This window comes from Embiotoca jacksoni, unplaced genomic scaffold, assembly GCF_022577435.1.
Source record: "Embiotoca jacksoni isolate LCO1_2020_lvr unplaced genomic scaffold, fEmbJac1.0.p SCAF_3, whole genome shotgun sequence".
Taxonomy (NCBI): domain Eukaryota; kingdom Metazoa; phylum Chordata; class Actinopteri; family Embiotocidae; genus Embiotoca; species Embiotoca jacksoni.
In genome coordinates, this window is record NW_027185381.1 from 24,106,062 (window position 1) to 24,133,386 (window position 27,325).

The following is a 27,325-nucleotide window of genomic DNA, read 5'->3' on the forward strand; positions in this document are numbered from 1 at the left end:
ACAGCTGCAGTCATCGTCAATCTACTTCTTTCTTTCACTTCTCTAATTTGCTTCTTTATAATGGACGTGGTGTACAAGCGGCAACGAACCATGACGTCACTCAGTTCTCCAGGGTCGGCTTTTTTGGCCGTCGCCATCTTGCTATTTTGGAGCCAGAAGTGACCATATTTGGACGAGCTGGGGAGGAACGATCATTGGATCTGACTCGATCTGATTGGAAACCCCGAGGGCGCTAAGCCCCGCCCACCGATAGCGGAAACTTGACTGCACTACAGGCCTGTCAATCAAACAGACACGCTCCCCTCCCCAAAAAAAACACAGCTTTTTGAGGCCCAATATCTAATTAATGATTGAATTATTTTCAGACTGACCACCACAAAACTAATAAAGTGGAGTGACTTCAGCTAATTACACCATTTTGACACATTAAACAAAAAAGTGGTTGACTTTGTATTTCATGAGATAAGTTGAATGGGAGTCTATGGAGCCGGAGGCTTTTCACGGTCAGCCCCTAGTGGCCTCCGGTGGTATTGCAGTTCAAGGCATTTTGTATTGGCTTCTCTTTTCAGACCCGGAAGCTACATCCACTTTTATATACAGTTTATGATTTTTAATGCAGCACAAAGCCCTGAAGGATTCCTGGAGTTTTTTGCAGTTTCAAGAAATCTACGGACAACACCGTCAGAAGAACGTCTGAAAATAACCGTCAGCTTCGGCTCTCCTCTCGCCTTTTATTTAGTTTTGCCTCACTATTGTATTCATTTATGTCTAATCTTCTTTGGATAAGCTTTATGAAATGACATAATCCTCCTTCCCCTTTTTTTCCCCATTGATTCATTGATCCGGTCTTCTTTTCTCGCCACCTTGCCGTCTTAACAGCGGCCGAACGGGCAAAAAAACACACGCACACGCACACACACGTGCACACGCACACACACACACACACACACACACACACACAAAATCTCCCCGTCCAAACAAATAAGCCCTTCTCTCAACGAGCCCTTTCACTCTGTGCTGCCCACACTGTCCCCGAAATACCGCTGGCCTAAATAACGCTTCATATCCAGACCAAAACCCTCCAGTGTTTACGTCACTAATGCCCGTGTATCAGGCCGCTGTACTGGGTGTATTTTAATTCACACCGTGGGTGCATCCTGATTTAGCCAGACGGAGCCAGATTACGCTCGGCTCTGCTCCGTATGGATCATCTGAGAGCGTGTAGAAGCACCTGCACGTCAGCCGGTGGTGCGGATGTAAGTTTTACTACAGTGTACGTGACTTAATGACCGACTGCGACCCTGAAGGCGACGTGTGTGTGTGTGTGTGTGTGTGTGTGTGTGTGTGTGTGTGTGTGTGTGTGTGTGTGTGAGTGTGTGTGTGTGTTTTTACCCAGAGCCCATGGTTTGTCCTCCCCCGGCCCCAGGCGACATGGGTCCTTGTATTGAGTAAAAAGTGCATGCTGCTGCTCCAGCTTGTCCTCTGGAAGAAACACACACACACACACACACACACACACACACACACACACACACACACACACACACACACACACACACACACACACACGCACAGCACAATATTAACGTCACAGTTCGACCCTAAATATAGAAAAACAGGAACTCATTACTGCTTCTTCTTTTGGAGATGACACCTTCGTCCTAAAAACCGGCAGCAGATATGCGTCTTCATCTATAAGTCTTTTCTATCTAAACTCCAGACCAAAAAAATGACTAAGTTAAATGAATAAATAAGTGTAGAAAGCCAGTGGTATTTCATCTATTTCTATTACTATTCTTAGAAGACGATGCATTTCTTGTACTGAATAAATTGGATAATCAAAATCCTTTCATTCATAAAATATTACACATTTCATTTGTCTTTTTCTTCCAATAACAGAAGTATATTAAAAATGTGAATATAAAGACTAGAAGGAAATATACATTTTATACATATTTATTGGCCTCATGATTGTTTACTCTTTCTTAATGAATTGGTTTAGCTATATTTATTAAAGAAATGAGCTTGTAACATTTTAAATGTCAGTTGCTACTTCAGCTCAACTTATTTTAAGAGGTAAGTAGAACTATAATCATTTCTTTTAAATAAGAGTGAAAGTTGTTCCAGTAGCCTTATTTATTCAGAAAAAAACCCCAGAGAGATCAAGTTTTCTTTTACAAAACAGAGCAAATGTCGAGGAAATATAGGTTAAGAAAGAGTAAATGATCGTGAAGCCAGATAATGCGGAGCATTTCTATCTGGATAAATTTAATATGTATTTCCACCTCAATCTTTATGCTGATGAATCCTCGATGTGTAAACTGATTATGAATGATATGTATAATGTGGAAAATATTGATTTAGCCTTGACGACCGCTCACCTGAAGAGCAGTTGTCAAAGTTGAGGTCTCCCAGGATGACATCGAAGGCCACCAGGTCTTCCAGCACCTTCTCTCCTTCAGGCGGTTGGGAGGAGGATTGGCGAAACTCCGCCCCCCACTGGAGCAACAGGTCCAGCTGCTCGCAGCGTACGGAGGCGTCGCCTGGAGAGATGGGAGGCGGGGGGACGGGACGGCGGCAGCAAATTAACACAGAGTCATGAAGTTTGTCACACGTTGGTTTGTGAACGGTCTGAAGCCTTAGGTTGCCGGAAGTGACCATATTTGGGCAAGTCGTGAAGAGCAAGCGAGGGGGGTGGGGAGGGGGGGTGGGGGGGGTGTCTGAGTCGATCTGATTGGAAACCCGGCGATACAACGTCCCGCCCACACATAGCCGTGACCTGACTGCGCCACAAGCCTGTCAATCAAACAGAAACGCCCCCCCAAAAACACAGCTTTTTCAAGTTTATTTTCAAATTAATGACGATATTATTTCCAGATGGACCGCCAGGAAACGAATAAGAAGGAACGACTGACGCTAGCAACACCGAGACATTTTATCCACTTTATGAGACGAGTTGAATGGGAGTCTATGCAGCCGGGGGCTTTTTGGAGCCAACCTCTAGTGGCACTGCCGGTGGTATTGCGGCTTAGGGTACTTCCGCTGGGCCAGAAACCACGTCCACTTTTGTATACAGTCTGTGGTGTTAACCAAATGGCGGCCCACCGTGACGTCACCCATTGGTTTGTCAACTGCCGTTTTGAGGCTTGAAGTCTGGCAGTCGCCATCTTGTCCTTTGGAACCAGAATTGACCATATTTGCATGAACTTGAAATACAAGGGGTGGATCCAACTGGAGGAAAACTACGCCCCGCCCACCTCAACCTGAATCCTGACAGCACCACGGGCCTGTCAATCAAACCAGGCAAGCCCACAAACAAACTCTCTATCAAGTCTGATATCTAATAAATAATGGGATTATTTTCAGATGGACCACGAGAACATTGACACACTGATGACTTGTGAAAAAGATTTACTGACTTTGTATTTCACGAGAGAATTTGAATGGGAGCCTATGGAGTCAGAGGTTTTTTGAAGCCAGCCCCTAGTGGCCCTTACTGGTATTACACTTCCGCATTGAGTTCTCGTTTCAGACCTGGAAGCTACATCAATTCCTTTATACAGTCTGTGATATTATCGCAGCGGACTCTCACAGCTTATTACAGTATCAGTACTGTGGGTGCTGTTTTAAGCTAAACGTGTCAAAGGTCACACTAACAAAGACCTCACAGTTTGCATGTTGAAAATGTCAGAAATCGAGGACTTGATTGATCAATGACCAATTTATTGCTAATTTTCGACAATGAGCCATGGTCATTTCACTGCACATGGTTTCAGTATAAATATTCCACAGCTTTCGTTCCCTTACTTAATGACTAAGTAAAGTTATTAAGCTTATTTATGATGCTGCTAATATTAGTGACATAACACGAAGCCGCTGTCGACTGCTGCCAGCGAATCGGATAAATTGGAATTAGTTCTGGAGGAGAAAGGGAGGAGGTGAAGGGAGGGAGGCGGCGGGTGAGAGCGATGCGAGAGAAATAGCAGCTGAATAGTGGCGAGTGTGAGAAACAAAGAGGTGTCAAGATACTGGTGGGTGAGTAGGTGGCTTTGGCTTTGATTACTCTCGGCTGCAGCTCAAGTACATGTGAAATGTAATGTGTGTTTTGTTTTTTCTCTCTCCGTGTTACTGGATCAGTGAGAGATGGATGAAACTTGGGGGGATGTGGGGGCGTGCTTACTGTCTGTGTATGTGCATGGAAAACGTACGTGATGAAAAATAATGATTATTTAGAACTGAATAATGGTATAATTTGTGCATTTGTAAAAGCAAAAAAAAAAACCAACAACCTGCTTTTAATAGCGTCAAAAGCAAAGAAAAGCAAAGCCCAACTACTTTGATGAATTATGGCTCCTTCAGATCCAGATGAGATGCAAAGCCCTCTTTGGAGGATGCGCCTGCCTCTGTAGCTCACAGCAGTTGGAAACTCGTCGGTCTTATGAATTCAAATATTTTTGGATTTTCAAGTTAACAACCAGGATGTCGTCCCTGAAGGGGCCAATGAACAAAAAAGGTAAATACCAGTGAGAGATCTGTCTTTGAAATGAAATGAACCTCCATTTAGTTCAGGAGAATTCGATGTCTCAGTATGAACCCATGATTTGGGGGAGCAGGTACAGTTAGACACCTGGTTCTGGACCTGTTCCACATACCAAGTTTTGTTTTATTGATTATTTTTGGCCCCTTAAGCCTGAGGCTATTTTTTTTTTTAGGAATTTGCACGTGAAAAAAAACAGAAATTCAGTCAGTAAGGGCTCCACAGCTGTGAGGCCAAAGTGAACAACATGAGAGACACCCGAGAGATTTTTGAAACAAATTAAGTCTCTGTTTCCTTATTAACAGGTCTGAGAGACATTTTTACATACAATTAGAGACTAGACAACAGACAGCGAGTCAGTGACTCAGATGTTATTGGACCTGTTCAACAGCAGTTTTTTCATTCTTCCTAATTTGGCTTCCAAACTGTGAGATTAGCATTTGTCTCACCAGTCTGCAGGAGTTAATGATCAATGAACACTTTCCCTTTAATCTGTATCAATGTGGAGGGCAAGAGGTGGGAATCAAGATTAAATAAAAGATTATAGAAATCAGAAGGAAGGATCTGTGCACATGACAGAAAAAGGTTCAAATTTGTGAAGGAAAGCTTGATATAGCAAATCAACTCCATGTTAAAAAAAAAAGTGCAAACATTTAAAAGACAACACGTCACAAACACAGGTGGCGATCTGAGCTGTACGTGAAATCTAAACAGCTCTCAATCTTTGACAGAAGTCGTCCTTTTGTTTTAATTCAACTGCGCAAAGACCGAGATTGAAAGACTGAAATCTTGAGCACCGCATCCAACAAACCTCTCAAATCTGCACTTTCAGCTATTTTCCGTTCCTTCCACATAAGTTTGGAGGCTGCGATCAGACCCGCAACAAAAAAACAACCTGAAAGTGATCCGTTAATGCGAACCAGCCCGAGCGCAGGCAGAGAGATCAGAAATCTGCTGCTGGATATTGAATTGTTTACATACAAATACATAATTTAAAACGCAAAGCCTCGCGATTCAAACGGTGGTGAACAGTTTAAAGTTACCAAAACCACAGCAAAAATAGAGTGTGTCGACAGAAAAGATGTAATATCGGCCTTTTCTGTCATCTACGGGCGATCAAACTCGTTGGATCGTCAAAATGTTGAAAATACTTCCAATCTTTTAGTCTCTTGTTTTGTCTGAATGTTGAGGTTTCACAAAAACACAACCGCAGTCGGAAGAAACTGCTCAACCAAACACACACGTGCTTTTACAATCCTCGGTGGAAAATGCTCAAATTAATTGGTATTCTATACGAATTGTTTTCGAAGGAGTAATTGCCTTTATTAAATCTGCAGTGACAGCTGTGCACAAAAAAAATATAGAAACTTCCGACACGCCGGCTTCTCGTTATATCCAAACTTAAAACTAATGAGTGAAAACTGAAATGAACAAGGCGGCCACTTCGTGATCAAGTTCAGGATCTTGTATTTTCAGCCCCGCTGCATCATTACCCTTCAAGCTGGAAATATTTCTCACATCCAACTCTTCCCTCTCAGAGAAGAATCAGGTCTCTGCACCCCCCCCTTTTTTTTTTTACATTTTTTTTTTTTTTTTACTCCCTGTTCTCCCCCCCCCCCCACACACACACACCCCTGCATCCCCCACACACACACCCGAAGGTTTTGTGTTTGATGTATCTTTAGAAACAGCCCTGGCACTGCTATTTTTAGCCCCCCCGAGAAGCGTAGGAGGAGCCCAAAATAGCAGGCGAGAGGGGGGGAGGGGGGAGAGTAGGGGGGGGGGGGGCGGGGGGGTTAGAGAGAGATGGGGTGGGGGGGGGGGATGTGTCTTTGGTAAAAAATGAGGATGGCATCGACCGTAGGCTTTAAATAGGGCTCTGACGCCTTAAACAGCTTGAGGCAGTCGCCATGGGAACAGCATGAGGAGACGCGAACGAGTTTTTGATGCGCCCATTTGTCTCAGTATCTGGACACAGATGCACACATGCACACATGCAGACACACACACACACACACACACACACACACACACACACACACACACACACACACACACACACACACACACACACACATCTGTGTAGCTGTCCGGCTGCTGTGTCACACACTTACAGCTACAACGTTTCCCACTCCGAGTTCAAAACAGCCTTGAAAAGTGAAAAGCAGCGTCATGGAAACCTCATGAACACATTCATGCGTAACTTCATTATAGAGACAGAAACAACAGAGCGAGAGTTGCAGGAAAAGCGTTACTGTACCTTCGATGGCGTGGAGGTGCGTACACGTGACGTATCCCACAACCCTTTGCTCCTGATGGGAGGTGCCCACGTGGACCTGCGGAGAGACACAAACACAAACACGACGTGATGTCACTCCGCCGCCTTCAAAAGGAGCAACATCAAAAGCGGCGCTTAGCGCGCGCCTTCCAGAGAGCTCGGCAGGTAACATCAGCGGCAATTAAATCACAAGAGCGCGAGGTGAACAACTTCATTGATCCCTGTGGGAACACCGAATCATTACAGCTGTGATCTAACGACAGCTGTTAGCGTGTGATACAGAAACGCAACCGGGCGAGTGAATTTAAAAAAAATAAAATAAAAATAAATAACTATGCACCACGTGAAAACATAAAGAAGACGTCGTTATGTAATATCGCAGTCAAACATCTCATAATACAAATGAAATATTTGCGTGTGAAGATATTGCAGAAACTTTACATGTCGCAACTCACTGATTTTTTTTTTTAATTACATGCAATCATAATTAAGAGAAATTCCTTTTGGGATTACTGAATCCCATTAAAAAAAAAAACAACATAGAAGCATCTATACCTGATAATTACATAATGAGGTCTGTATATTGTAGTTATTAAACCTTTATTCATAATTATGAGCTGTAATCTGCTTTTCTTTGCTGAATGCAACGTGCTTTTATATTAAAGCATAGTATTATAAACAGCTGGTTAATTTAGGGAACTGGGGCAGCGTGCTCTTTTAATTATCTAGAGCAGAAAGTCCGTATGTATAAAAGTCATTAAAAAAAAAAGAAAAAAAAAGATGTTATTGTTTTAAAAGGAATGTGGAGAAAACAACATAGAGATCTTGTAAAGTGAGATATATTAACAACAAAAAAAATGCACCATGTTTATGAGTGACTGAACCAAATTGGATTGAAAACTCTGCAAACTGAAAACCTTTCAAAACTGAACTCCAAATAACAAAATCAGTCTGTTTCACTCTTCTCTCTCTCTGGACTGATTGTGCTCTGACAGCTGATCTAATTGCCGGCTGCCGCCGCTCCGACGCTAGCGTGCGTTTCAGTGCAGCTTGACTGATGTTGCTAAAAAAAAAAAAAAAGAAAGAAAAGCGAGCGTCGCCGGAAACCTGCCGTCTGCTCCGAGCCGTGTCGTCTGGGCTCCGACATCCAGACGCAGCGCTTACCTTCATTGTTCAGTTTTGAGACACCCAGCGGAGCGAACATCTCGCTGAATGAATTATGAATATCTACGATAAGTCAGTGGGATCCAGAAACATCTACTTTTGAAGTGATTCCTTAGTTTATAATGAATTTCTCAGCGCTCGATGCTCACTGCTGTGGTTTTTCTACCCTCCGCTTCACAGAGGTCACCTGTCAATCAAAGACAGTCAACAGGAAGCCCAAAGAAAAACAGAACAAACTGGACAACCGAGTTTGGGTCCATTTGCGTGGACGTTTACGCCAGAGGTGGGCGGAGTTTGGTGTTTAAATGTTCCTTTATATCCGTTTTTATGTCAAACGCTGCACGGCAGCTGTGTCCTACGCCCATTTTGCTACGAACTGTGGGGGGGGGGAAGTCTGGAGATGTACCGACTCACGGGACGGAGGTCAGAAAATTCACGTCACCGCCCTCACGGACTCGAGGATTTGACATCGGGACAGCCCCTCCTCCGTCGCTGACTCAGCAGGGACGCTGCGCGAGTCCGTTAGTGTGCAGATTATAAGATTGGGCCTCACTAACAGACTTCTGTCACATCTAGCCGTGGGACTTCTCCTCAAACGGAAACCTTTTCCAACCGAGAGAACGTCAATGGCGGTAAACTGTGTGTTTTGGACGGAGCGCGCCTCTCGCTTGATATGCCAATTTGTGCATCGTTGCTCTCAGGCATTAACTCGATTGCCAGTTTACAGTCTTTTGAGTTGAAGTGAATTTAGGTCAGTATTGTTATGCCATTTCAGAAACGAGTAAAAAAAAAGGGAGTCACGGTTTTGTGTGCGCGTGGTGATTATTGTAATTATTGTTTGTAGGAGGCCGGTGACAAAACAAAACACAGCAGGGAAATTCCTTTCCTCGTTAATATTGATGCTGTTAACGACATGCTTGGTTGCAGGACTGGTGTCAAGGAATATAAATATTTTATCTTGCTTATCGGCTGCCTGGGAAAAAAAATTCCCCCCTCCGCGCCCCTCCCCAAACAGCAGCAGTCTTGACATTTTGCGCAGCGTTATGAATGGTCTGCTGTGGTCTCCGGGGGCAACGAGCATTATTTATCAGCAGCAAAAAACAACAACAAAAAAATGTCAGCTATTGATCTCAGTGAACAAAAGTGGAGGGAGCAGAGCTTCTACACCAATAACAACGCGATTGTTCCGTCATCTTTACGCTCCGCTCCATCTGCAGACGTACAAGACTGTATGTTTGGATCGTTTAAAAGCAAGCGTCATCAAAAACTGAGCAAAACCAAAAGGAGCACATGTTTGAAATATCCAGGAAGAAAGACTGAAGCGAGCGAGCGATGTTCTGCGCACGAGGTCGACCGATTCAAAACGCAACGCTGAGGACGTTATTCCCCCCCTCCAAAAACAAAAAAAAAACACATCCATCCGCGTGAACTTTATACATTTCACAGTGCTTCTTCTCGACCCCAATTTTTCTCCGTTCCTCGAGCGGCAAATGACAGAAACCTCACGCGAGATTTAATCGGACGCCTTTTCGCACCGGCGTGTTTCAGCGGGGCGCGGAGACAAGACGCCGAGGCCGAGGCCGAAGTGCCGGCGGGTGGATGAAGACTGATGAGGAGGAGGAGGAGGAGGAATGAAAGAGGTGGGAGTGTGTGGGGGAGTGGGGGGGAGAGGGGGAGAACGGTTGCCAGTTGCAGCACAATAATAAATCAACGTGCGGCTTTATCCAGTTAATAAAAGCTTTTTACATTTGATGTTCTAAAAGCCGTCAGTCCGCTCAGCGTTTTTGTTGCAATAATCCAGGAAAATAGTACTTTCAGTCGTTTTATTTAATTATTTTTTCATTTCTGCATTTAACAGGAGAACAGTTGGGCTTTTTTTTTTTTTTTTTTTGGTGGTTTGTTTTTTGTTTCTGTGCCTGTATGGATGTTCTGGTTTGCTCCCAACCGGTGCAAAGCCGTGCGGGTTGGAGGCGACTCTACATTTCCCAGGGTTGTTAATGTGTGAATGCTTGTCTGTACACTGTATACGTGTAACCTTGTGACCACGGCACTCCGTGACCTTGACTAAAGTGCTGTGAGTGCGATGGAGCAGTTCCTCTGCAGTCTGGCGGAACGCAAGTGAAGCTTTAAACTCAAAGCCGACACAATATCAACTTATAAAACTTGCATGAATAGTTGTATTTTTACACATCAAGCACACCCAGAGCCATGTTAGCGTTCATTCGGTGCCTTAATAAACTAGACCATACAATGGCAGGTCTCCGCGGCGTTACACGTGCTGGTCATACGTGAGCGATAGAACATGTTAAACACGGGCCTTCCAGCGAACGCCAGCTCGTTATAAGACGAAACAAAAATGAGAAGTGACACCCGCTGGTGTCTGTCGGTATTGCAGGAGAGCAACACAAAACATACTGGCTGTTACACTCCTTCAAAAAAATGAAATCAGAAGTCTTTCCTGAAATCGTTGAATAATAGTCACATACTGAATAGTATTTTTGCGTAAATATCCCATCCCAAATAAACGTATTCTGTCGTGCAGCTTTATCGTGTGGACTTATATCTGATCACTACACTGATCCTTCACATTATAAGAGCATTTAATAATTAAATGGTGAGTAAAAGTGTTTTGGAAAACTGATTTGTTCTGATCATGAATACATGAATTTGTGGAAAAAAAACTAAAATAAACAAAAATATGAAGGACCTGAACCTCCCGTGACTTCTTTTTCTCGGACTTAAAATCACGCTTGTTGTGTGGTGTCCACGGCGATGTTATTAATGTTTACAATTTAAGGTCAATTCGCGTATAATTAAGAATGAAATAAGAACTTTTCCCCCTCCGGCAAATTTTTCTGCAGTGTTAAACCAACTCACTGGGGAGAGGACTTTCATTTAGACAAATGGAAACGTACTGCCAATAATGGGATGGCGGTTTTGGCTTGGTCTCTGCGCAGAGCCCCTAATAAAAAAAATAAATCCTAAAAGCCACAATAAATCATTAGCCTAATTAGCCTGACTTTAATACCAAACACAAAGCTCACAGGCTGAAGTACAGTAAATACACCTTACCATAGATTTCCCCTCTGAATATTTGAGGTACTAATTCAATTATCCTTAATGGAATGAGTGTTTTGTGGGAGTGAGCTGAAAAAAAACAACCCAACTCATCCAATTTTGTTAAATGCACCATCAGATGACACATTAACTTTTCTAGTAACGCTGCATAAGATGTGCGGCAATGAGCGTTTTTTTTGTTTTGTTTTTGTTGACACCACCTGACTGAATCATAGGGAGTCTTTAGTGGTCTTTAATTAAAGGGATAGTTTGACATTCTTTTGCTTTTCGCTTTAAGGTTAGGTGAGAAAATGTACACCAATCTTCCCGTTAGCTTAGCTTAGTGTGAAGACTGGAGGCAGGCAGAAACAGGGAGCTTTGATCTGTGGAAAAAAAAGATCTTCTCACCACCACCTCTAAAGGTTCACTCATTATTCATCTGTCTTTGCAAGAAAAATATTGAGGATTTAAAGCTGGCGCAAAAACAACGTTCGTCGTATCCTTAAATTTACTTTACAACGCCATCTTGCAATTTAGGAGCCAGAAGTTCTGTTTTGACGAGCTGGGAAGGTGACAGCGGTTGATTTGACTCGACGTGATTAGGACACTGTGCCCCGCCCGCCTATAGCGGAAACCCCTACCCCCTGGTGGCCCTCTGTGGTATTGCATTTTAAGGCATTTCTGCATCGGCCTTACTTTGAATACTTGGAAGTTGACTCCGACTTACATACAGTCTGTGGCGCAGACACTACGGAAGTTAGTTTGAGTCTGGTGATGGATGTTCCTGCAGTGCTGGTCGGTTGATTCTTTTTACATTTGGACAGAGCGATTGCTAGTTCCTTCCTACGCCATCCATCTCCTCACTACCTTACTACTGAGCGTAAAGACCCGAGAGTGGTATCAATCTTCTCACCTAACTGTTGGCAACAAAACCAACAATCTATTTCTACTGCCAGAATACGTCCCGTAATTAAATCCCTAACAGTGGCAACCAAATCCGTCTTGTAAAAGTAACACAAAAGCCTGTATTTGTTTCTGCTGCTTTTATTTATTTCTTGATTAAATCCCACCACGAGGATCCGTAAACTTTCATCTAATCATCTCATCCTTTCTTTTGTTTCATCTCTTCGACTCCGTCCTCAATCCTTCTCTTTCTGTTGCTCGTATCTTCCCCCTCTTCCTTTCCCTCTGCTCTTCTGTCTATCTGCATGCCACATCTCCGGATTAATATTTCAGGGGCTTATGTATGCTTCAATAGGTGTGTGTGCACCCTGAAACTGACAAGAGGCCTGAGGGGATTCTTGTGTGTGTGTGTGTGTGTGTGTGTGTGTGTGTGTGTGTGTGTGCGCGTGCACTCGTGCATGTAAGAAAGAGTGGACTTTCAGTGTGTTTATATGGTCTGTGGCCTGTGCACAAGATGATGCCAGTGTTAATTGGAGTTCTGAGCAGTGACAAAGGAAAGCCTTGACTAGAAGCAATTTATGCTGAAATGAATGTTTCTTCCCCTCCTCCTCTGCTCTGCAAGGGTAAAAATAACATGAAATGAAATTAACTGGATTTCTTTCAAACAAAATATATTAAAAAAAAAAAGAAAAAAGAAAATGATTCAGAATGCAGGATATGAGATGCTGAAACTTCCTCTCATTACGGGGCTTTGAGACCGAGCGGAGCGGAACCGAAAAGGAGCTGCGAAGAGGAGATTTCACACTGGAAGCGAACCAATCGAGGCAAGTCTGATTATGAAAACCTCCGAGCCTGCTGTAACTAATTACCTTAACTTTCACCATCAGACGAGGACTGAGCCGAGATTTCCCCTCGCATTACTCGCATGAGTTTGATCGCTTCACTTGAAAAGTCCGCGGCCGAATTGTCGCGACGACAGACGGAAAGCGGCGGGGCGACGGATGAGCTGGGGTTTTGTTTGTCAGCCATTCCCCGATGAACAACACCGTTATTTCAGATTTCAGTCTTTTCCCTGGAACCTTGGCAGCGGTGCTTTATTGAAGAAATGTGCAGTCGAAGGGTGTTTTTTTGTTGTTGTTGCTGTGGCTCATATGCGGTGCCAAATATTTACTAGTGTTTGGATTCCTGCCCGTAGCTGAATGTCGCAAACAATTTATTTGTTACACTGAAAAACATTTGAATCAAAGGAAAATCAACCGTTCCCTCGTGTTACAGACACAAAGGTCCCATATTGTTCAAAGTCAGATATCCATTTCTTTTTTGAGACAATCGAGACAAAATCGAGACAAGTCAGGAGTCAAGATAAGTTCGGCTCAAATCTCGGGCTGGTCGGTGCGAGTTCAGGTCAACTCTCAGTCTCAAGTCAGTTCAGTCAACTCTCAAGTCACATCTGGAACCGACCGACACAAGTTCAGATCAATTCTCAAAATAAACTTTCAATTCAGAAAATTCAAGTCAAGTTTTGAGGCGGTTGAGACGAGTTAAAGCAAAGTCTCAATTCAGTGGCGTGACGTTAAAAGTCGAGTTAGAAAAATTCAAGTCAGGCTCACGAGTCGAATGAGACCAAGATCAAGTCAAGTCTCTTGATTGACTCGTGACTTGGCTTGAGGTCGACTTACAACTTTTATTGAACTGGTCTTAACTGATTAAGTTCAAGTCTTGTCACTTATTTCTCTCGTCGATTTCCATTCTATCCAATCCAGATTGGAGCGTGTCCCTATTTTCGAAGCCTAATCTGTAGGAATGCATTCAGACCGAGTATTTACGCACTCACAAACTCGCACACGTGACTCCTCAACCGCGCACTTAGTAGTTTGAAATGATTATAATAGGGGATAAATGTTGAGACTGAAAAGCTTTAATTACGGAGACAGCGCCGGCTCGCTCTTCAGGGAATTTTTTTTATTTTTTAATTAATATTCCATCTCTTCCTCTTCCTCTCTCCCCCTTCGCTCTCCGGTGCGTCACTTCTCCACAAGAGACAATTCAGATCTATGTTGCCGACCTGCTGCCGCTCTCCAGGTAAACACATCGACCGGGACATTATGAGAACGTGCGTGCGCCTCCGGTTAGATTCGTTACCAGCACGAATTCATACGAGAACAGCATTAAAAAGGATTTATAATTGAAATTAAAAAAAAAGTCTGGGAATACTAGCGGAGGAGGGTTTTGACATCGTGGCCTCACTTGGCACACGATTCAATTCATTGTGATAATAAACATTAATCACTTGCCGGATGCTTTCACCCAAAGTAACCTGAAGTGAAATAATCATATTAAACTGTCAATGTAATACATTGCCAGAGAAATGAGACCAACCCGTGTGCCAGACTGAAATGCCAAACGCTGATTGATTATGCAAAAACCGTGAATAATGTTCAGTGACAATTAAAAATGTCCACCTCCTCCGTATCAGTGCGACGTCAGTGTGCCCGAGGTGACGGAGGGGTTTGGGTACGGTGAGCGTTGGGTTGCTGCAGGTAGAGCTAACGTGCTACTTGCTCACCTCGCTGCGCACTACTTTCTGCAAGTTTGTTCAACTAAGAAACACAAGTTGCCACAACTTCATTTTTTTTTTTTTTTTTACCGAGCCACTGCGAAGCGTAGAGCAACCAGTGACCAGGTTAAATGCGTTTGTCCCGCCCCTCCTGCACTGTGATTGGACAGCTGGTTAAAAAAAGGTGAGGGCAGTAAAGTCGGCCTGAAATGAGTGTCAACCTATGGAAACTCAAGCTCATACAACGTAATGTCTGCGGTAGACGTCGTTACCGCACCCCGCCCACAATGATTCGACTGACAGATGTCAGGACAATAAAACAGAGGAGCCTCCCAGTAAGGAGAGCGTCGCATCAAAGAACACTAAATCGAGAAAAAGAAGCATTTAAAAGGATCACCACTTCAACAATGACTTCGACTGAGCCTCCCTGTTTGTGTTTGATATGAAAGAAGGAGCTCAGTGTCTGGCGGGTGAAGAGGTAAAACGCAGCGTGAACATCAGGTACATCAAATGAGCTGCTTTTCTAATGAGATGCATCGCAGCTGGCGGCGGTGCCAGCCGGAGTGTCGACTAGTAATGAAGGAGAATGACCAAAGGCTCACGGAGCGGAAAGGGAGGGTTCCCGACAAGATGCAGCCTTGGAAAGCTGCCAAGACGTGTGGAGGCTGGAGAGGGGAGAGGTGTGGGGGGACGACGACGACGACATCAAAGTCTGCAGCTGGCTGGGAGGCAGACAGGTTATGGGGAAGGGTAGCAAAAGCCAGAGCCGACTGATAACAACAACAACAACAACAACAACATGCGGCCGGGACAAAGTGTAAACGGAGTGGCTTTAAGAGTTTCAAAAGATGGCACACAAAACGGCTTTTTAAGAGCGTCTGAAAATGCTTTGTCGGGCAACTGAAGGCAGAGAATTCAAATTCAGACGTCACTGACACGAGAAGACTTTTTCTTTTATGTTTGTGGCATGTTTTGTGGCACCAAAGTTGGACAGTAAATGGACCAATTTTGAATTCACTAATATTACAATTATTTACTAAAAATTGGGTTCACCAACCAACCAACCAACCAGCCAATCTGCCACCAGTCCATTGCAGACCTTAAGGATCTTTAACTGGTCATAGTATCATCTTATTGCCATCACAATCTACGAAATGGACTTGTTAAAGTGAGGTTAAAATGGTTTGGTGAGTGAAAACAAAATCGCATTAAAATCACTTTAAAAGTTTAATATTTTACACTTCTCCTGGGTTTTAATCGCGGTCTTAATATTTATACAATATTTTTGTGGTATTAAGCACCAAAACAATCTCAATATAGTTTTATATCTCCTCTCTGAAGCTGCTCTCTGGGGCTCGACCAAGAACAGGCAGTTTTGTGTCTGTCCCTTTAAGATACATTGATATCAATGGACCTCTCTTCTGATTGGCCGAGTCTTTTCTGAGTGACAGACGCCCCAACCAACCACCAGCCTTCTTCAGACTTGTAGATTGCTGGCTCCGTGACCTAATACCTGCTCGGTGTTTTAAAATAAAAGGTTGGAAGGTGGGCTGTGCTGAGGGAGGATGGAGGACATGAGTTTGTGACATCACAAACTTACTGAAGTCCAAACAGCACAATTGCTGAATACGGGCTGTGTGCATTTGATTGTTGACTGACACCAGGGACGACGATGAAAACAAGCGTGGAACTTAAATAAAGTCTGATCCTGTCGTACCATTTCACAGATGTATTGCAGTATTGTCAAGACACTAAACAGGAGACAACTACTTTCCTTCACTTCCTCAATGATGTCATCGTTCTCCAACAACACCACCAGCATCAGAAACATGTCAAACAGTTCTTACAGTCCCTGCAATGTGTCTTCAGCGATGCCGTAGGCCCTGACGTGTAATTACATTTTTGAGATGGTGCACTTCAGGTAGCTCTTTAATCCTGAAGTAAGTCCATCTTAAAGGAGAACCATTTTTGTTTGACATTGTTTGGTTTCTCTCTGGCTCAGCCGGGAGCATTAGCAGCTTGAGATGAGACATGTACCTGCCAGCTGGCTGACAGCCAGCTTGTCATCGAAGGCTCGCAGTGACCTCATACACGGAGGTGGTGAAACAGGGACGTGAAGGCAGCTTGTAAGCTGCGGTGACAGTCGGCAGGCAGCAGGGCGAACAGGATGAGGCGAAAGCAGCCAAGCTGGGACGGAGAGCGTCTTTATTAGATCCGCTATACGTGAGGGCCCGCATGGATGTAAACAAACACACGCTCGCACACACGCTTGTACACACGCTCGCACACACGCTTGTACACATGCTCGTACACACGCTCGCACACACACTCGCGCACACGCTTGTACACAAGCTCGCACACACGCTTATACACACGCTTGTACACATGCTCGCACACACGCTTATACACACGCTTATACACACGCTTGTACACAAGCTCGCACACACGCTTATACACACGCTTGTACACATGCTCGCACACACGCTTATACACACGCTCGTACACATGCTCGCACACACGCTTATACACACGCTTGTACACGCTTATACACACGCTTGTACACACGCTCGCACACATGCTTACACATGCTTACACACACGCTTATACACACTTGTACACACGCTTGTACACAAGCTCGCACACACGCTTATACACACGCTTGTACACATGCTTGCACACACGCTTATACACACACTTGTACACACGCTCGCGCACAGTCTTGCACACACTGTCATACACACTGTCATACACACGCTTGTACACACTCTGCCATCATCAGCATTGGGTCACATGAAGCCAAACCAAGCCCGGCAGGAACTGGGTCGGATCCCAACTCGCGTCCTGACAGTACCAGTACGCAGCTGATTAATGAACTCAGACTGTCGACACTCATCACACACGTACAACTGTTGGTTTGATGCTGATTCAATCGTTTTCTCTCCAAACAGAACTCAGTGTGTTTGGTTATGATCGCAAATAAAAAAAAAATTAAAAAAAGACTTCAGTTGAAAAGAAGCATTAATAAAGTGGTGAAAACACTGAACGGACACCGGTGGCCTCTGTAGAAATCCCATCTCTCTGCATGTAGCCCACATTAGTACATTATTCCCTCATGTCTTAAACCCACCCTGCTTCCTACAGAGCATGTCATGTCATATCTCCATGAGCTACGTTTTACTGCTATAAGTGCCCTAATGGACTCTATAACTTAGTACTTAAAGAGAAGTAGACAACAGACGGAAACATGGCAGGATGTTCCTCCGTTACTGTTGGAAGGAGGAACAACTATCCATAAATAATTTGGCTTTATGTGCAGCAGTGGAGTCACCACTGGAGCAACGAATATTAACAGAGGCAAAATGTCCCGCTGTTATGCAGACCCGACACCACAGTGATGACCTGATTCCTGAATCACTAAAAGGACACCCATTGAGCATGCCGATGAGAAATTCAATCAATAAAAATATCTTCAAATAACTGTAATAAATCCATGGTGCTGACAGAAGTGTAGCAGCAACCATTATTCAATTCCTATCCTTGATGACCGAACAATTGTTTCAGGAAAAATGTCAAACAGGCTTTTTCTTGTGTCACACGTCATCCTGATATACCAACAAACTCATTTTAAATGGTTCATCAGATGAAAATAATATCGAAAAACAAGACATTTAAAAAAGTCAGTTTGGGAAGAACATTTTATAGACAAAACAAATAATGGAATAATTGAGAACATAATGAGAAGACGGGTTTATAGTGAAAATATTAATTGCAGCCCTAATAGAGACAGTAATTTAGTTTTATGTAGAAAAGGGTTGGAAACAAAATGTCATGAAGGCAAAAAATGGAACATATCAGTTCTCTAAGTCAACAACATTTTCACTTGGCTTGTATTCAGGCCTGCGAGTGTACGGCGATAACTTATTTCTAAACATGTTTTCAGTGTAATGTTGATCTTGTGCTCCACAACTTTGGGCCAAGCTGAAATATCTCTGAAGCCACTGAATAGATCAGCATTTCATTTTACACGAACATTAAGGAGCCTTGGAGAGTTTGTTCATACCTCAACTTTTCATCTGGTGCCGTCTTCAGGTCAGAACTAATGACACTCCTACTAGCCTCCAATTTATTTTGTTTTTCGCGATAATTAGCAAATGTTAGCATGCTAACACGATAGTAAAGGTGGTCAGACTTTTTCGTGTTCGCATTTATCTAAAATCCCTGCTGTGCTCCAGTGTTGTAGCTGCTACAGAGTAGTGATTGTTAAAATCTAGTCAGACGCAGTTGTAATGGTCATTACTCATCTCGGTTGTTTATCAAGCAAAAACCTTCAACTTTTAAAGCTTCTCGAACACGAATCTTGTAAATTGAATACTTTTGGGAGGCTTGTTTTATAAAATGAGCAACTATGAAGACAACACCTTTGGATCTGGGCATTTTTCCACTATTTTCTGACATTTTACCAGCTGAATTATTTATCAACTAATCTGAGAGAGGTGTGCATATAAGATTGACAATTAAAAAACTCATTAGCAGACGCTCCAGACAGAATAACAGTATGCTTATTTACATTTCTCTGACAGACTGAATTCATTCGAGGGGCACCAGTTGCCTGCAAGAGCACAAACTTTGTGAAAATATGCAAAAGAATGAAAAATCTGACCACGTAGATGTATATGAATGCATGCAATTATACATGTCTGGTAATACAACACAGTATTTTGTTTGCTGTATTGCATCTCAACGGTTAAACAAAAACGAAAATCTGATATGACGCAGCTTCTTAAAAACAATACAATGACGATGTTTTTGACTTTTGCAAATCCTCGGCCAATTAACGAAGCCGTATTATTGTGTTTATCGTCACCGTGCTTCTAGTACAAAACAAACAACTGCTGAATTATGCAGATTTCTCAACAAACCCTTCAAGCTGACGATCTTGAAAACATGTGAAGACATCTATTTTTCACTCTGCAGCGGTGTGATGTGGAAAGGCTGTGAGTGTTTTCCAATTACTGCGGTGTGTGTGCACGCACCACAATGAGAGATGTGTGAATGGAAGTGGGTGGAAGCAAGAGTATTTACCAGGTACTTCAACATGCAGCCTTTCTCTCACTGCAACATACAGGCTTGAAATGGAGCAGGCAGACACTCATTTTCCAAGTTTTTACAATAGGAACTAGATAAAAAGTGAGAAACAGAACTTGGTTGTTGAAATGCGTTGCCCACAAGATGCCTTTGCCGTTCTGCAGAGATCTATAATTAATGCAGTCAGCTAGCAGGTCATTTTAGCTCTTACTCTCCGGCCCTGTTTCACACTCTCTTTCACAAATGTATAATAAGTTAATTTAGTATAAATAGACATAATTGGCAGATTCAATTACCGCCCTGCCAAAGTCACGGAGCAGCGTCAGAGATGAAAAGATTAGCTTTCGGCTGAAACGGTACCAAGCAGCGATCAGAGCGTAGACACGTCTCTGCTGAAGGAAATCCATATAAATTAGGCCCGGAGTGACTTCAGCTCAGTTTGAAAAGACATGAGATGTGAGGAAAAAGGAACTTTTACCCTGTAACATCCGCAAAGTGAATAAAAAAAGACAGACGCTGTGTCAAAGCCTCCAAAAAGTAGCCCGGCCTAAATATAGCCTTGATTATTAGCTATGACATTTCTTAAACTGGTCTCTACACTGACCTTTAAGCAAGAACGATTCTGAAATTAATTTGTGAAACTGCAATAAAATGACACAAAGGTTGTCTGTCTCAAAACTTTATGAAGGAGTCGTTGGAGCAGTAATCAAATTGTTTTCATTTAGGACTGAAAATATTCCACTGCTTCAGGGCACTTGTGGGTACTTCTGCAGAAAAACATGAATTCCTTTCCTGATTATGTTTTGGTCCTTTTTTGAAGGAATAGTTTCTCACCAAGAATTCAATGAAAAGACCAATACTATTTTGTGTCTGTCCGTTGAGCACGAGCCTGGCTCAAGCAAATGATTAACTTCACTTAGCATTAACAGGGAAATATATGTATATGGAGATTCTCAATCATTAAGGTCCTGGTCAATCTAAGTGCTATGCAAAGGCAACTGGACTTTTTAAAGTTTCTTGAAGACGTCTCACCTGTCCTCAGAAAGACTTCTTCAGTTCTAACAGACTGGAGGGGATTTCTGGGTTTGTGGTGTTAATACCTCGAAAGTCATTGAAGTCCTCTTAGAAAGAGGAGTGAAAGAAGTCGAACAAAAAAAGACCATCACTGTACAGAAGAGGATGTCTAAGACACCACTCATCAGTCACTGACAATGCAATCCTCAAGTCCTTGCCCAAGAAGCTTAACGACAGGACCAGGAGTCAGTGATCCCAAACCTCTTCCGACCATGACTATTGTGGACCCCAAATGGCTGGCAGGATGGCCAGGGACTCGGTTCAATGACCCCAAAGCCCTTTTCACCATGACTGCTGTTGACCCTTAAAATTTACAGGATGGCTGTGTTGGTCTAACATGTGACCTCAAGGAAATCTCAACCAACAGGGGTTAAAACTTAGAAACGAAGAAGCCTTTCGGATGAAACGTCTTAAAGAAACTCAAAAAAGTCCAGTTGCCTTTAAATAACACTTAGATAAAGACTAGAAACAGAGTGAAACAGCTGGCCTGGCTTTTCCCACATATATAATAAGTGTACCAAGCCTAAAAAGCTCCTCTTAAGGCGTTTGGCTATTTCTTGGCCAATGCTATGACTACTTGGATGGGTTGTCATCAAAGATATAGGCTCCATCTTTTCTCTTCTTTCCAGTCTTTATGCCGAGCAAAGCTAATTGTCTCCTGACTCCAGCCTCATTTTCAATGGACAGAGACGAGAGTAGACCTACATTCAACATTCACTGAAAGCATTCAAGCCGAAATCTGGACATCGGTAGAATAAACCCAAGTAGAAGTAGGGGAATAGGTAGTTAAGTGAAACCTCTCACCTTGGCAAACAGCACCCCTTTGGCTGCGAGGGCATCCTCCCCTCTCCCGTTGGGGTAACACTCGAAGCGTGCATCCAGGATTGGGTAGCGGCTGGCCAGCATCAGCCCACTGTTCAGGAATTTGAACCTGGAGCAGCAGCCCTTCCAGCCGTACCGTCCAACATCACTCAGCACGTAGGGGAAGTAGCGATGCAACTGTCGCCGGAGTCTGGTCGTCGCTCCGTGGTCAAATACCTCCTGTAGAGCCAGGAAATCCAAGTTGGCGGGGAAAAAGGCAGAGATCTCGTGATCGAACGTCTCGTCTCCATGGCGGCGTTTTCGTCCGGGACGCTTGAAGATTGACGTGCGTGGGACGTGCGAGAGAGTATTGTTGGAGGATATCCCGATGCCGTCGCCTCCGTGGTAACGAGCCAGGGACTCCCTGGAGGCGGTCATGCTTCCCGTGTCTGCCCCTCCCTGCTCCCGGTGGTTCCCCGTCTCGGCCTCCTCGTCCTGGGGGTCCGGCTCCGGGGCACTGATGCTGATTTGAACCCCTGAGGTGTGAAGTGGGCAGTCTGTGAAGGGTTTTGGCTGAGTCGTCTCCCCATGCATGGGGCAGTCATGATGGCCAGGGCCACTCTGAGCTACCGTGGCATGCATGGGGCAGTCCGGAGCCTCCCCTGAGGTGTGAACGGGACAGTCCGCGCTGCCGTTAGTCCCCGCCGAGTGGAGGGCGCAGTCTCCTGTGGTGTCCGCTCCATCATGGTGAACAGGGCATTCATTGGAGCCCTGGTCTCCTGCAGGGGGGTGAACGGGGCAGTCGGTGGCACCTGAGGGGTGAATCGGGCACTCGGTGAGGGGTTCGGTTTCAGCGTCGGCTGGGCCGTTGGTGGTATGTGTTTGGTCTGGGCGCTGGTCCAGAGAGGAGGTACGGCGGAAACCTGTGGCAAGGCTGCAGAAGGATGCTGCACTGATAAACAGAACAGAAATAAAGATGTTTAGAAATAAAATAATTGACCGCAGCTGAGAATAAAAGGAGCTCAGGAGCCACCTCTCCTCACCTGATGGAAGTGTTGGTGGGCGAGTCTATGTAGATTTTAATCTGAGGTCGACTGGCGCCGTTGCGGATCCTCTTCCCCACCTCACGAGCTCTCCTGTGGGTGTTTGAGAGGTTGTTGAACCTGGCCAGCGAGTCGGGCAGCAGGCAAACATTGGCACTGCAGAAACAGAAGCTTCTGCCCTGTGGCCTCCATTCTCCAATCCCGGCGCCCCCCGGTCCAGCCTGGCCTTGCTCAGCCTGGTGCTTGTCTGGTCTGGACAAGGTAAGAAAGAACATATCACATTGAGTCAATCAAGAGGCGGCGAAGACCTTTTGTGAAACATTTGATTCATTGTTAATGGTTCGACGAGAACATTGATCATTTCTTACACAAAACTTTGTAAAACTTTTTTTCTTGAAGAAAATCAGCTCATGGCTCGGCAGATGACTTCCTGAAGTCAGAGCTATTTGCCCGGCAACCTATCTAAATCGATTTCCAAGAAATAGTTCCTAGCAAACTGGTCCGCCGTACTCCCAGTATCTATTTGGTTTCATATTTATCATCCAGACATGAGAGTATTATTGATCATCTAACTGTGTGCAATGACCCCAATATGTGTCGACTGAGTCCGCGAATAAATCAAACTAATGGATAAATATGTCCACATACTCGTCTTCATGGCACGGAGAGCTTTACTTTAATAATGTACAAGCTAAATCTCTCGAAGGAAAAAGGAGTTGAAGGAGTTTCAAAAAGTTATTTCTTATCAATATGCAGGCTTACACAACAAAGTGCTCCAAATCCTGATCATATAATCAGCTCTGTGGGGAAAAGCTGAGGTGTCAATACCAATATTTATTAAGTTTCTTTATTAAGAGACATGTTTACACACAGACACCTGCAGATTTGAGCGTCATATAGTAAATGGAAATACTCATAAAAGACAATTATATTAAAACCTTCCAGAGCTCAAAAGATTGATGAATTAGTTTGGTATAAACAAGCCCCAAAAGGTTCCCTTAAGTCTTCCTTCCAGCTTTAGATACGGCAACCTGTATGTGCCATAAAAATAATCGTGTAGTACTCTCCCTAGTTTGATAGAAATCAAATGACAGAATGGAAAGTGGATTTTGAAATCCTTAAAGTTCACCAGCTACGGTTTTATCAATCTCACATGCAGGTTACTGTGTGAACAGGGAGGAATCAAGTGTTTTAGGCCCGATCCACTTCCTGCTTTGGAAATTGCCAACATTCAATTTACCTAATGTTGAAAAATATGGTTCTGACACAGTGAATTTCATTTTTTGTGAAACACTACTTGTCTAAAAACTGAAGGCCGTGACTCAAAACTACGTAGCAGAGAAAAACAAACCCAACAAAAGCCATTACTGCTCTTCGATCTTTTATCATGGGAAAGGTAATGCCCATAAAATTCAATAACCCATTACTACATTATTGCCAAGACAGCAGTATAATTACCTGGAAAAAACACAGATAAAGAACTCTCATATCTCACATCCAGTGCTGCTCGGGAAAGGTGCTAAACTACGGGAAGACGGTGCTGCGAACAGAGCTCAGTACAGTATTTCCAGGTTTTGTGGTGTGTTGTCGCCTGGGTGGCTGTTTGGATAACGAAAGACCCGCTGGGAACTGATGGAGCCTGGCAGCTGGAAGCCAGACCACTGAACAAACTATTCACAGAAGATAATGACTCCATTTTCTTGCCTCTTGAAATCTCCAAACCATGCGAACAATTGGCTCTGGAGATATAAAATGAGGCATGACTCTGCTACTGCTCGGCCCATTTTTCACCCCAGATTGATTCGGAAGCTCATTTTCATCCACAGTTTAAGAGAAAGTTGACAATATTTCCAGAATAGCCAGGCTGAAAAGCAGAGTTGAGTACAAGCAAGATGTGTAAGGCGTTTAGTTCCAGCCGTGTTTTTTCCCCAACGGAAACAAGGGAGGTTCCTGGTTCCTGGATTTAATCCTGTATCTTTATGTTAAGGATTTATGGTTTTAATCGTTTAAACTTTCTCAGTTTCTTATCATATCATACTGATGAGCCTGTTACTGTGAATAAGAAGCTGCTGAAAGGTGAGACAGATATGACACAAATTTAAAATGCGTTATTGTGAGAACAAAACACAGCACCACGGTCACTGAAATCGAGCCAGAATCAGAAAATCAATTGATTCAAGGTGCCGATTGTGTTGAGAGATTTGAGAAATTTAGGGTTTATCGGCGTTTTGCTGTTAAAATCTGAAGTTAAAGCTCCGTGTTTTAATGTTTTTTACTCTAATGCACTTTTTTAGAGCCATAATTGATGTGTTGTCTTACATTTTACGACTGAAACCTTTGATTTTCAAAGATTCAAAGATTCATTTTAACACCGTTTTACGTGCCACGCGGTCTGAATTTTGCAAAAACACCCCAGTCTTGCCGTAGAGGCCACCAATTGTCGTATTTGTCCCGCGAGTTAACGACAGGTTGGACACTCACCTGCGGCAGGTGTACAGGTAGGGCTGGCGCACGGCCTGCAGGGGAGCCCAGATGACGAAGCCGAGCAGGGCGAAGGGCAGGGAGGCGAGGAGGAGCAGCAGGTAGAGGGGCGCGGCGATCAGCACGCACAGGGTGAGGAAGGAGCACGGCTCCTGCGACCGCTGGCGCTTCTCCAGCGACGTGGCCACGCACGAGGCCAGGAGCCGGTCCAGGAGCCAGTAGCAGGGAAACACCAGGCTCCACGACAAGCCATCCAGGAAGTGCAGACAGGCACCGGAGTAAGGGGTGATGTGGAGGACCATCTCTTTCCCTCTTTCTTTCTCTCTCTCTCTCTCTTTCTCTTTCTTTCTTCCTCTCGGTCGCTTTCTCCTCACCTCGCACGCTCTATCAACACCCACATACACTCTTTAAAGAGGCCGACACAAATCTGTCCTACAGATTAAATAATACGAAATTAATAAAAAAAGAAAAGAAAAAAAAAAGAAATAAACCAGACTCAAATGTAGACCCGACCCCCCTTCCTTGGAGAAAGCTACACTACATGGTTTGGGTGATTTTCATCCACACTGGCAATCTTATCTCAGACTCACTTCCCCTCCCCTCAGCAATTACACCCTCCACAGGAGGGGTCAGAGAGCGCAGTCTGGAGGTAGGGGGTTGCCATGATGAAAGCTTTTTCCTTGATGACGGCTCTATGATTGCCACGACTCGAACAACCTCCAGAGGGGGCCTCCATTAAACATCACCATCTCCTCTGGACCTGGAGAAAGTGAGCGGATCGATAAGGGAGGGGAGGAGAAAGAGGCAGGAGATCAGTCAGTGACTCGCTCCGATGTAAGAAAGCTGCGAGCAAAACTCGTACATTTCATGACGTTTGTGAATGGACAGTAAATATATGATCCAAAATTAATCCGAATTATGTTACGGGCGTTTGTTTGTCTTTATTTTTGAAGACAAATAGGATTTTCAACACACTTCACGTCTTCAGCGAACAGAATCTGTCTTAGTACAAAATTTCTGATAATACAAAACAAAAAAAATGCCTAAACCTGCCTGCTCACAACTTCATTAAAAGGAATAAGACTAAATAGGCTAAATATATTGTGTTCTGAAGATAAATTATTTTACAAACCAACAAAAAGATTTCAGTGTTTTGGTCTTGAAGCATAAAAACAACTGTTAAAAATAAGGTCACATTTCCGTATTTTGTGTCTTCAGCATCAAAAATGTGAATTTTGTTGATTCAGGAATTGGGAGTGCCAATTTCACGTACCCTCAGATTCTCATCATATTTCTGTAAACATTATGGTAAAAATAAATAAATCGATCCCTGATACATTTATGTCAGTTTTTCTATTAAAAACATGGTTGTTTTGTCTAATTACACTGAAGTTGCTGGAAGGTCTCAAACTAACTAGCACGGCAAGCAAATTAGCATAAATGTCCCAATGTTAACACTGAATTTCTGTCAAAGCACAACAAAGTACTGAATATGTTAATAACTTTTTCTGGTTGCAACATCAAAATGTTCACTCGTTCAGAACAGGAAGAACTAACAGAGATCTGTAGCTTTTTACTCGTACAGCCAACTTCAAATGCCCTTGAAGTAGCAAGATTTTCACACATCATTTAAAAAAAAAAAAAAGGTCTCAAACTTCCAGCAGCAAATAAATTAGCCTGTCAACAACTGAAACTTTGAAGCACAAATGACACAATGCAGCCGAGTAATATCACCATCAAACAAGTTCTGTAACACAAACCTGTAAACTAAAGATAACACAAGTACAAACACGCTCATTTCAAACATTCTCACATCCGGTAGCACTTAAGACAAAACTTTCATGAATCCTCATACATTATTAAACATAATGATATGAAACCCACACTGGATATATTTACTGTATGTAATTTTTTTTTGGTATTTAAGCATTCGATTACAGATTTATGCCGTGTACATATAAAGTCTCGTTCGAACCCACAACACAAAACTTACAAACCACAGAGAAGAAAGAAATCAGGGTTCAACATTTTTGGTGCAGATCCCAACATTTCCAAAAATGCCAAGCTGAATGTTGGCGAGAAAAAGTATATAATTATGCAAAAAAAAAAAAAAAAAAAAAAAAAAAAAAAAATCAAGAATATTTCCATTTGATGGCACTTTCATAAAAACACAGAGTCCTGTGTTTGAATCCAAAAAGGAGCACGTGTGTGTGTGTGTGTGAGATCCTGACGAACAAAGTGGGTGTTAGAATATAAATTACTTATCAAAGGATAAAAAGTCACCCACAGAAGCTCCTGTCGGAGTATTTCTCTCAGCGTCATGCAGATTTAATGAAGTGTTGGAA

At 43.5% G+C, this 27,325-nt stretch overlaps 1 protein-coding gene across 2 annotated transcripts in view; it reads right to left on the reverse strand.

The window, feature by feature from the left end:
* smpd3 (sphingomyelin phosphodiesterase 3) overlaps positions 1-27,325 on the reverse strand; it is a 64,662-nt gene that overhangs the window by 7,071 nt on the left and 30,266 nt on the right. For both annotated transcript variants that reach the window (XM_069162550.1, XM_069162551.1), the window contains exons 2-7: positions 24,981-25,740; positions 22,500-22,751; positions 21,460-22,408; positions 6,798-6,873; positions 2,382-2,543; positions 1,393-1,482 (exon numbers count right to left, since the gene is read on the reverse strand). In XM_069162550.1, coding sequence (XP_069018651.1) covers positions 1,393-1,482; positions 2,382-2,543; positions 6,798-6,873; positions 21,460-22,408; positions 22,500-22,751; positions 24,981-25,282 — 1,831 coding nt within the window. In that variant the 5' untranslated portion in view covers positions 25,283-25,740. The remainder of the gene's footprint in view (positions 1-1,392; positions 1,483-2,381; positions 2,544-6,797; positions 6,874-21,459; positions 22,409-22,499; positions 22,752-24,980; positions 25,741-27,325) is intronic.